Consider the following 12,403-nt stretch of genomic DNA (forward strand, 5'->3'; position numbering starts at 1 on the left):
CCAAATAAGTGCAGTTCTGCATAGCATGGAATGAGAGCAATTAAAAAAAAAAAAAGAAAAAACCTCACACACATTTTAGATGTAAATTTATACTTATATATTACATACATTCTATACATGCATGTATACACACACATCCATACAAATATATTTAAATAACAACAAAGCATCAACATCATTTTACATGCTCTCCTTTTCAAATGGAGCAATTCAAGAGATGGCAAGTTATGACATCAGTTCAAAGCAACTCCACTGCATTTGAAGGTTCAGTCCTGTATAGCTGCAGAAATGTTCCCAAAAGAGACTAAATCCGTACACTTAATTACTTCAGAAATACTTTTATGCATTTAAGATATTCAGTTTAACTGCAACTATGGAAAAAAAATAATGTTATGCATATAAAATTCAAGTTTGCTAAAAACTGTTGTCTGTGTAACAGTGGACACCAGCTGTAACATTCTGAGAGCTTTAAGGAAGAAGCAGTCAAACATCAGGCCCTGTCACTTTAATTCTGGCTGACCTTTATCTCAGTTAGTGGACTTCTGAGCATTGCAAACAAGCACCACTGAGCACCCTACAGAAGATTTAGTGGTTATTTTTTCCTTGGATTTGAACACAACTGGTCACAATGATTTCATACCATTTCTTCTATGGAATCGAAGACAGCACAGGCTAGCAGAACTTGCTTTTTCACTGGTTCTGCAGCCTTTTCCATATTCCAGTACTGACGTCAAAGTATGGCTTGCATACTGCGATCCAAAGAATGCCATGCAAACGTGTGCACTGATCTATAAATCTGTACATAATCAATACCCCAAAATTTTGGACAGAGAAATACAAAACATAGCAAGAAAAAAAAGAAGTTGTAGTATCCAATATTTAGAATGAGCTTTTGAAACCAGATGTACTATAATACAACTGCAGAAATAGAAAAACTGATTATAAAACTCAAGAGGCAAAGATTGTAACGTTACCATTTCCCCCCCCTCCCTTCTGGCCTAGTAAGTTAATACTTTCCTCTAGAAGCTCTGCCTTGCATGCTCCTGATGCACTGAACAGGGTGCACTACGTGAGGCCTGCAAGGTATGAGGAAAGTTCCTTGTTCATCTTGAGGCTTTTTCAGTGACCAAACCAATCACCAATTTTCTCCTGGGTGTCTGGAGAGCTTTCTAGCTTACACTTTTGAAACAAGTCCTCGCTTTACTTCCACACTTCCATATTTCAGTTCCACAGAATTGCACAGGTTGGAAAGGACCTGTGGAGGTCACTGCTCAGACCCCCTGAGCGGAATACGGACGCTTCTCTCACAGAACACAAGTCCAAACAATCTTGAAATTAAGGTTAATCAATAGATTCATAGTCTCAAATCATTGTTACGACAGGCCATCAGCCTCTCCAGACAGACACTGTCCTCTGATCCCAGTGCACCACGACTGTTTTCTTGGCACACAGCCTGTCACCAAGTGAAGGATCAGGCAGCTATTCCATATGAATCAGCTGTTAAGCCACGTGAACTGAATAAGGTACAAAACGTGATTCACTGCAATCACACATCTATTTCTATATTTTGTAGAATGAAAAAGAACTAGGCAATGCCTAGGTTTCCATCTCCTCAAATGCAAAGGAACTGTTAGAAGCACCTCAGACGCTTGCAGGGTGAGAGCAGACCTACTTGCCTATCCATGGTCAAAGGTGCTCTGCACAAGAAGTGGGAACCAAAACCGAATATCCCCACTGCCTCCACAATTCCTGACATTTCCAGCAGAAATTCCTCCATTTACTGACACAGTCTATATTTTTCCAAGGTTAAAAATTTTATTAAATATACATGAGGAATAACTTACTGCTACCCTTGCTACCTGCATGAAGGAACTGCAACTGAAACTCAATATTCTGCTATTCATCTATACTAGGAACGTTCTATTTATCTCCACTGTGTTTGTAAGGCTGTTACTTCAGAAAAAAGTCATGGGTAAATTCAGATGTGCGTTCCTTCCATTTGTGCTTAATGTCCTGCATCTGCTTTAATCATTCTTCACAACAATACACCTGTGTGGGGAAGCAGGACAGTCCTGTAAATGTGGCTGTCCAAAATCAGGTGAGCACTATACAGTATGGAGAGCAGTTCTGCAAAGTCTACAATCAAAACAAGTGAAAAACAAGGAAAAGTATCTGTAAGAACAGAAAGACGGAATTAATCTGGCCAGTGTAGTGCTGCCTTGCACAAGCACAAATAACATCTGAATAACAAACACCTTTACAACAAGGGTGTTGGACCAGTCCAAAAAAAAAAAAAAACACCAAATAAACTTTTATATGGGGCTCATGAAGACTTGATCTGAGTAATCTTCAATAGATGTTACCTTGGAATAGCTGACTTTGTTTAGCAGGCAAAATAAAATAAAATAAAATAAAATAAAATTTCAAGCACTACAAGAGCAGTAGTTCTCCAACATGGAAACAAAACGCTTTCTTACAACTCTCTTGAGCTTGTCTTTTGCACTATGACAGCAATAAGAAAAGTAAATCATTTATCTAGAATCAGGCTTAAGATTCAGAACTATTAATCACTTCACATACTATATTCTGAAACGGAAATCACAGCATGTATTATTTAGTCATTCCAGATAAGAATTCAAATATCAACTCAAACTAAGTTAAAACTAACACATAATCCCCTGACCTCTATTATTTCACTTAATTATTCAGTGGCCACATTCCAGCTACTGTAGATTCTTAACTCTAAATTGAGCTACACTGAGATAAATTTTATCCCCCCGAGAAAGAATAATTTGCCTCTAAAAAATATTCTTCTTGATTATTATTAATTGCTAATAAACAAACACACTGACTTCAAAGCCACAATAGATTTACTGTTCTTGTAAGCAGAGCTGCTGAGGGAATTTAATTAACAGTACTTCAGCCTTCAGATGCTGAAATATTCTAATCTGTATCGTCAATGAGATAGGAGAAATTTGTAAAAGCACATTTCCTCCACTCATGCAAAAGTGATCTTCTGCACAGAGCAAAAAGCAGAAGGGACACTTGCAGTAGACAGGGACTCTGCAATATCCACTGAAGTCTGCTTGTGCTTAAGATAAAATTCACAACAGACTCCAAGCGTGTGTGTGTGTGTGTGTTCCTTCTACATGATGAAAAATATTAACCTAGTAACTTTATGCTGTGATAAGAGATAAGTCATCATCCAGAGAGTACCTTCAACAAATGTTATGAAGTTCTGTTCAGACAAAGCTTCCATGAAGTACTTCTTGTTCAACATGTATTTTTTCTATATCAAGAAAATAGGCAGAGTTTTAATAATTGAAACTTCTATCAACTTCCACATGAGTTACTTTTGTACCTGGGGTAGCAGCCTTAACAAAGCTGATGGCATGCTACCAATAATATCTCCTGGACTGCAAAAATCATATGGAAAAATGAACTGATTGACTGTAATTAATTTGCTCTGGGAGTTACTTCAGCAAGACAAATATACTTCAAGTATTAATGTGGTAGCTGACGTTATAAAATATGGATTAATGCAGTTTGCCAAATCCAACATAATGCATGATGAAAAGAGGGAGAAAAAAAAAAGAAGCAATGTTTTGAAGCCAATGGATTTGGTAATACAGAACCAATACAAATTCTCTTAAATCAATTCAAATTAAATTATCCCAGAAAAACAATGACGGGTTGGAAATGAAGTTCTGTGGTGCTTTCTCACAGAAGCAGCTCAGTTTCATTTTTAAAAAACATTTAATCTAAAATTCTTCTTAACATCTTGACTGATTTTAAAACCCTTTCATAAATAACATCATGTGTTCTAAAGATAGACATCATAAGCCTTTCCAGAAGGCCAACAAGGTTACCCAAAAGGAAGATTATTTTCTCTCATGTTGAGAAGTGTTCTGGGTTTTGAGGAAAAAACTCAACAACCATCTTTCTCAGACACAGAGAAATGCTTACTGCTGAGCTAAGCTAAGACACATCAGGAGGAACAATGAACATATTGCATGTCAGCACTTAAAATGAAAGAAAATTCAGAGTTAAACACAAGCAAGGGGAGAAAACAACAGAAAAAAAAAACCCAGCCAGGTGTAAGTTCATCTAGCAGACGACTTGGTCTTCTACGTGCTGACAATACAAACAGGTCATATTTCTCTCTCATAATTCAAAGCAAGCAAATCCAAGGCTCCAAACAGTGTCATGCCCACACCTTAAGGTGTCCTCAAATAGTTTAGAAGAACAGTCATCTATTCAGCGAATTAAAACTCTAGCACCATCTTGGGGCAGAATTTCACATGCAGCACTACAAGCATTCAGTGAGAGCCGTGTGATATGGAACACAGCTGAAACCTGCTCATTCTACTGAGCAAATCAGCCTTTAGCAGAAAACTGGTCAGTTAAAAGGAAATTGGCTTGAATTTGTGATGAACAGCCACGCAACAGAAGTGATATTGATATTATCAGTATGAAATGTACCTACTGAAAAGTCATACACATCAATTTTCAAAAAGTAACCTTGATTTCCATTCCTGCTAAGACAATTCCCACCTTGCAAAAATTCAACATGGATGGATTTTTGCACTCTTACATTTTTCTTTTTCACCTGAACTTTGGGAAATCAAAGATAGTGCATTCTGTCCTGTTACTGCTAAGTTTCATTTATCAAATCCAGAATGATTTACAAACTTTCAGAATTAGGAGATCCAAAAGCATTAAAGTAACTCAGAAAATATATCTGAACTAACTGACCTTTCAGGTATACTAGACAGAATCAGAAGTCATTAAATAATGTCAGAAACTGCTGCTATTACTTAACATTTGAGGCAGTATTCTTCAGATTTCTTTGCTAAAAATAAGGACTTTTTCATAAATATTCTCTCGTCCTAACTGTTTCTTGGTGTTGTTTTTTTTTTCCCCCCAATCCAATGTTTAATCAGAACAGGTACCCTTACTTTGCCAGCTAAATGCAAACCAACTCTTCAAAATTTCTCCTACATTTTAGCAGCATAAGAAAATAAAAACTTTATGCAAGATCAGTAACTAATGAGCTTTTTAGAATTTGAACAACTCTTCACCACTCCTTTTTGACCCACTTTTTAAACTCCATTCAAGCATTCTGGAAAAAATGAGCTTCAGAACTACAGTTAGAGTAACAATTGATTACTGGACTGAAATACTTGTCTTATTCCTTCTCACCATCCTTCTTTTCTTCATTCTGTGGTGAGCTGTGATATACTTAACTGCCTCTGATTGCATCAGAAGTGTCTGCAGGCAAAGACTCAAACAAATATTGACAACTTGAGACATCAAACTGTTTGTCACACAGAAAATACCACCCTCAGCACACACACATGGGAACTGTTTGCATCTTCTGTCAAATCTCTCACAAATAAAAGTACTTAGTCCACAACGTGATTGGCCACTGGGAGACACAGTGATGCCAGTCAGCCTCCCTGACTTCTCACACACTGTGTAACTTGAAAAGCGCTTCAGAAAAAGCACCACATTGCAGACTTCTACATCTCAAACGCTTGTTTTCTGCACCAACAAATTATAACCAGAATCCTGCATTTCTGTCTCAGGCTAATGTTTCTCAACATCAGGTTTTTATTAGTTTTGTTTTTAATGAGACAATACTGAATTCTCACAGTAACAAAGCTAAGCTACCAAGCTAAACACTCCCAGAGAATGAATACCATGAAAATGGAAGCCCATGAAAGACAAGTTCTCAAAAAACGTTACTTCTACCATGAAACAAAAGAGTTTACTTTTACCAATCCAAATTTCATCTCATTTATTTTATGATTTCCTCTTCCCAGTAAGCACCAGACAGCATCTTCTTTAAACAGTCGTCCAAACTGCAGGCCTTTGATTATTCATTTAGGAAAGAGGCAGATCAGCAGCAATTTCTCAACACGCTACTAGTTTAAATAATCCAACATGAAGATCAAAGCTAAGGTACCTGAAATTTTGCTCCTAAAGTTGGTCACACAAAATAAATATTGCGAGTCAACCTGATATCTAACAGACCAATTATCCCAATTTCAATGCACATAAAATCCCAAAATCCACCCCAGGGTGACAGATGGAGCAAAACTGTAACATGGTAGTTACTTCCTTAAATAGCCTGAGACTTCTCACACACACTAGTAAGTATTTTCATCTTCTTGTAGAGAAGAAATCACAAACGTTGCACAGAGCAGCCACAATAACTCAAGAGAAATGACATTTCTTGTACACTGAAACATAATGTCATAATACTGTCTTCTGTCAATTAGCACATAGAGATACACATAGGCACCAGCCAAGATAGAAAATTTTTCTGCTTTTCAAGCAAGTTGTTTTTTGTTTATTTTTAAATTACACTCAAATCTAAGCAGGATCATCTCCCTCCCCCAACTCTTGTGCTCAAAAATAATGTTTCTCTCTTGTACAATGCAAATCTATCTGCACTATCTACAGCATTAAGCAACAGGCTTCAAACCTTGAGAAAGTTTGGAAGGTTCCATTCTGTATGAAAACATGAGAAAAAATTACATATTCTGCAGTTCTGTTAAAGACAATAAATGAGCAAGCTTAACTACCTTTAACAGAAGTCAAAATAGTCCTGCCAAAACAAGATACTACAATTTATAGATTACAGCTTCTTGTTGAACAGTAAAACTTTACAAGGTGGCAGGATTCAAAGGAAGAAGTTACTTGTTTAATCTTTCAGACCTCACATATTTTCACTCCTTTAAAACTCTAGCTAAAGGGCTTCTTCCCTTCTTAATCTGTTTTAGATGATACAAGCTTTCAAGAGAAGGCAGGCCAGGGATTAGTAATACATTTATCTCACTCCTTTCTCTTTTCTCCTTCATTCATGCTCCTTCATTTTCATTTGTGATGATGCGTAAAGAGAATCATTCTTAATGCTAAAAGTCAATCGTGGGTATTCCTGCAGTACGTGCAGATTATTAGCTTTTGTTGTTCACGAGCACATAAAGGTTGCCATACCACCAGAAAGGCAATATTTCTTGAAATTATTTCTTCATACTTCCTTTTTACATGAACGCTTACAGTAGTCAGATTGCTGACTTCAGTGTTCTGTAACTATACAGCACAGCAAATTACCATCAAAATTATACTTTGTTCAGATTGTAAGTAATGGGAAAATGCAAGTTCAGAAAACTTCCCAGTTAGTCAGTGAATACTTCAGTAATTGGACAAATGCTCAAGCGGCTTCATATACAAAAAGACAGTAAATGACAAGAATGCTGCTGAAGACAAAAGCAATAATCACACGAATCAATTCCATTTTCTTCATTATTTTTAGCCACATACCTTTCCCACTCTTGCTGGGGAAATTCTCCATGTAGATCTGACCAGACAGCTTTTAGTTTACATTTCTTTCACCCCAACTAAGTTCAACTCAGAATACCAATTCACTTTCCTGATCACACTCTCCACACAACCACACAAATACTTGGGCAACTGCAAACTGTGACCAGCAGGTTGTACAGAGCAGTAACATGACCAGGCCGCACAAGCAGGGGTAGAATTTCCCTTACTGTTGAGAGAAATATAAGCATTTGTAGTTCAGCAATTAGACTTTCTGATCTCTGTAGTCTGAAAAATCTCACTTAAGAGCTTTCATTGATCTATGCTACAGAATTTTTATGTTAATATTTCATTCTCTGCAATCTTCCTTTGTCCACTTTCCCACTGAGCAACACAGTATCTACTGTCTTGGGTACCCCTCCTTCGACTGTGCTGCCTTCACCTCTCCTCACCTTCTCCAGTCATCAGGCTTCAACTCCATTTCCACTTAACAATGTGATCTTGAAAATGAGTGTTTGCAACTTATTTAGCAATTCTGGATTGCAGAAATTGCACCAGACACAAAGATGCCCAAACATTCTGCTCCTTGCTGCTCACTCCACTACAAAGTAAACTTAGAATTGTAACAACCTTACGCAAAACTCTGGGGCAATTTCAACACAAACAGGTGCAATGCAACTGTCCTTAACAATAATAGGTAAGGGCTTGCAGAAAGGAAAGGAAACGTAACACTGCAAATAGTACAGAATCTTTTGTGAAATCCTGCTACCAAACAAAGGTTTCATAATTTCTGACAGAAAACCAAGAACACTCAGAACTCCTGGGGATCCTGCATTTCAAGAAGGCACGGAGTAGATGAGTAGATATCCTGAGCTTGTGATGGCTAACTCAAGGGTATAAAGTCTGAAGAATCTGTTAAATAATCTGAACTTACTTCATCAGAAGCAGAGCGAAGACACTGGACAGCAGCCTGTTTTTTCATTTCCTCTAGTGTTAGATCAGAACACTTCTTCTTACTCTTTCCCCATTTTTTGTAAGCTCCTTTTTCCCAGCCCAGGAAGATGTCATTCTCCTAAAATCAAAAATAAACAAAACTGTATTAAGACACATAAATAATTCAGTACTATAGCAACATAAGACCACAAACAACATATTGTTTAGAATAATAACAAACTCATTCCATCTATTAAAAACCACTGCTTGCCAAATTAAAATTCAGTTTGATTAAAACCAATGGCTACAGGAGGCGGTTGCACTTCCTATTCAGAAAAATACACGCATTTGTCTCTGGACATGGAGGCCCCACTCACACTTGAATGCAATATTTTCCACTTGCAAGGCATATCCACAAGGATTACTTTAGGGTCAACTTAGCAGTTTAATACATCACTACAATTTTTACAAAACTTATTAGTTTCACTGATCTCTGAAATAATAAGAATAAAGAGCAAGAAGTTCAGAGTTTGGATCAAGCTTATGTAAAATAGGCCAAAAGAAGAAAAATCATGCTAGATCCCCAAATCTTCCACTAGCACTTACAACGAGCACCATTATGATTACAGATAGCGGTGTCTATTTTTCAATGAACTCAAAATGATTTCTAAGAAAGTCACATACTCGTGAGTAGGAAGAGTCCCCGTTGGAAAAACGAAAATCAAAGAAGGCAGCTATTGTACCATACGTAATCATCTGAAGATACATAGCGTCTGTTCTGTGTCACTTCTGAAAAAGTCAACCACACCAGCAGCAACCACAGAGCACTTCCCCCCCTTCTGCTGGGTTGCCTGTCTCCCCCACTCATTCACACACACTCAGGTAAATACTCATCTCTACCCTGAAATACTGTATAATATTTGCTTATTATTTACTGTCCATTCAGGTCTACACATACAATTTCGTATGTTCATCTAATCAATGAAATATTCTGACTACCAAGAAAATTATGCTATTTAATGTATGCTGGTCTAAAACGTCATCTTCAGAGAGATTCACAAACTGCTGTTTTTCAGCATTCACCTCACTTGCTCCTAATGACATCCATTCTAAGGCCTAACCTCATTTAAAACAACTCCAAACTCCCCGTAGTTTCAAAATGAAGTAAAAACAAGTTGTCAGTTGAGACTGATCATCTCTGTGCACCTAAGAAGTCAGACAGAAAACGGGCGGCAAGGAGGAAAATGACCACATGCCTTTGGAAGGAAGAATTTTAACATCTGTCTTCAAACAGCTGCCATGGACTCATTATCTAATTGAGTCCCTCAGGAAAGAGCAATTCCCTGATTTTTGTTTTTATTTTTTCTTTTAATCTTATTAAATCACAAGATCTGGAGCAAAGTATTTGCTTCTAAAGAACAAAAAACTACTGGTATCTCTATGCTTTCTCATATTTGTGCAAGATTCCAGTGGTCCATTTAAAATAACAAATCTAACTGGCCTACTGCGCCTCCACTAAAGTAACAGAAAAATATTTACAAAATAATTGGAAAAAAAAAGTAAAATTATCAAAAATAAGTGCAATAAACTATACACATCTACACTTCATTAAAAAATATTTTTTTTTTTCCCAAAATTTTATGTTTGTCCATCAAGGACAAGTTGGCTGCAGAGCTCAGTAGCTTTTTCCAATGTTAACATGAAGCACATGGACTGGTAAGGCCCACTTACTTTGGCAGCTGCCAAAGCCTGTCCTGCTCATCCACATACATGCAAAATCACAAAGAAAAAAAATACACGTCCACTAAGAAAAGGTTATTCAAATTGAAAACTGAAGCCACAGGAAAATTTCATGACTGGGTAGATGAGGGAAGAGCAGCAAACGCTGTCTACACATTGGCTTCAGGAAGGTGTCTGGCACTGCCTGCCTTAACAGGTAAACTTAGGGAGCGTGGGATAGACGAGTGGACAGGGAGGTGGCTTGAGAACCGGCTGACTGGTACAGCTCAGAGGACTGTTATCAGCAGTGCAGAGTCTAGCTGGAAGTCTTCAGCTAGTGCTGCTCCCCAGGCATCAATACTGGATCCAGCCTTGTTCAACATTTTCATCAGTAGCCTAGATGAAGAGATTGGACTCACCTCAGCAAGTGTGCCAATGGTATGAAGCTGGGAGCAGTGGCTGACACAGCACAAGGCTGTGCTGAGGGATCTGGACAGAATACAGAGTTGGGCAGAGAAGAACCTTATGAGGTTCAACAACAGTAAATATAGAGTCCTACACCTGGGGAGGAATAACTGCATGCATCAGTACAGGTTAGGGGTTTACCTGCTGGAAAAGAGCTCTAAAGAGAAGGACCTGGGTGTCCTGGTGGACATGAGCCAGCAGTGCAACCTTGTGGCCAAGAAGGCCAACATTATCCTCAGCATCCAATAAAAAGAGCGCGGCCATCAGGTTGAGGGAGGTATCTTGCTCCTCCACATTGCCCTGGTAAGGCCATATCTAGAGCGTTCTGTTGTGTCCAGTTCTGGGCCACTCAGTTCAACAAAGAGAACTACTGGAGAGAGTCCAGTGGAGGGCTACAAGAACAGTGAGGGGCCTGGAAAATCTCTCATACAAGGAGAGACAGAGAGCTGGGACTATTCAGCCTGGAGAAGAGAAGATCAAGGAGAGAATCTTATTAATGCTTATAAAAATCTAAAGGGCAGGAGTCAAGTAGGTGGAGCAACGATGCCCAGTGGTGCCAGCAGCAGGACAAGGGGCAATGGGCACAAACTGGAATACAGAGAATTCCATACAAACGTAAGAACTTTACTGAGAGTTACAAACACCAGAACAGGCTGCTCAAGAAGTTGTGGAGTCGCACTTCCCCTGAGATGTTCAAAACCCATCTGGATGCCTTCCTGGGTGACCTACTGTAGGGAACTTACTTTAGCAGGAAGGACTAGATGGTGTTAAAGCATCCCTTCCAACTCCACTGATTCTGTGAAATGCACAGAGTTGACCTCATGCATTCTACTCTTGGGTGGAAAATTGATTAAGGCAATACCTATACTATGAAAATGTTACCAAAATGCTATAAACCAGCATATTTTGCTACACTGCTGCTCAGTTTTGCACAAGCACATTGCAACGTCCTCAGCAAGGACAGTTCTACATACTTTATAAGCCAGTGGTGTGTGTCAGCAGAGCATTAAGGACATAGAACATTTCAGTCAGTTCTCTACACATGTAATTCAAAATATATCTGGCTTTTATATATATATTTTTTCATTTTTAAATTTTTACTCTTTAATAATGAGTATTTTTATTGCAAAGGAGGAAGTGAGTCTACATGGAACATTCACTTAAACATTCAGCACTATCTTGTCCTTCCTTTCAGAGCAAACACTTTGTTCATGTTCTCTGGGAACAAAGTGACTCATCCTGTAGGATGCAGCAATAGAAGACAGAGCTCTGGTAGCATCTTCTTTCTATGTCTCCAGACAGTACACAGAAAACTTGTTTCTGAACACTGTCTGGGTTTTCAATCACACATGGCTGCCACTGCATTACACCACCACTTTAATTTTTATAGGAAAAACTACTGGAAAACTGAGTTTTCATTTTATTTTCCCTTGCATTTTTACAAAATTAGTATTAGGAATTACAGCTATTCCACATAAAATTCTGAAATTCATAATCCTCACATAAATTACAATACTTATCCACACATTTATCAGGTACCTTGTACTTTCCGCAAATAATTCAAATTCCACACCCATAAATCAGCAAATAAAATCCTCCCATAAAATCCTTTTGTTATAGTGCATCAGAACACTGATGAATCAAGTCTGAATCAATTTACAGAAACAAAGAAAAAAAAGGAGAAGGAACTCAAGTAAAATGGGCAGGAACAAGAAAACGTCATATATACCTTCAGTTCTAGAAAGGGATGACACAAACTGAGCAGCTTTCTGCTTTTATGATGACTAAGTTGGTAAGAAGACAATACAGGAGTTTTGTATGTTTTAAATTAATCTCTTGCACCTTTTTTTTTTCTTTTTTTTTTTTCCCTCCAGTGGTGAGAAGCCCATTAAGAAGTTTATTCCTTCGGCTGGAAAATATTGAGCTCATGACAAACAGGAAAGAAAGCAGTTCAACAAAA

At 38.0% G+C, this 12,403-nt stretch overlaps 1 protein-coding gene across 2 annotated transcripts in view; it reads right to left on the reverse strand.

Annotated features, from left to right (window-relative positions):
- Positions 1–12,403, reverse strand: part of KIAA0232 (KIAA0232 ortholog) — a 61,952-nt gene that overhangs the window by 22,377 nt on the left and 27,172 nt on the right. For both annotated transcript variants that reach the window (XM_052681528.1, XM_052681529.1), the window contains one exon: positions 8,261–8,398. In XM_052681528.1, coding sequence (XP_052537488.1) covers positions 8,261–8,398 — 138 coding nt within the window. The remainder of the gene's footprint in view (positions 1–8,260; positions 8,399–12,403) is intronic.

Source organism: Tympanuchus pallidicinctus, unplaced genomic scaffold (genome assembly GCF_026119805.1).
Source record: "Tympanuchus pallidicinctus isolate F22 unplaced genomic scaffold, pur_lepc_1.0 scaffold2, whole genome shotgun sequence".
In the NCBI taxonomy this organism is placed as follows: domain Eukaryota; kingdom Metazoa; phylum Chordata; class Aves; order Galliformes; family Phasianidae; genus Tympanuchus; species Tympanuchus pallidicinctus.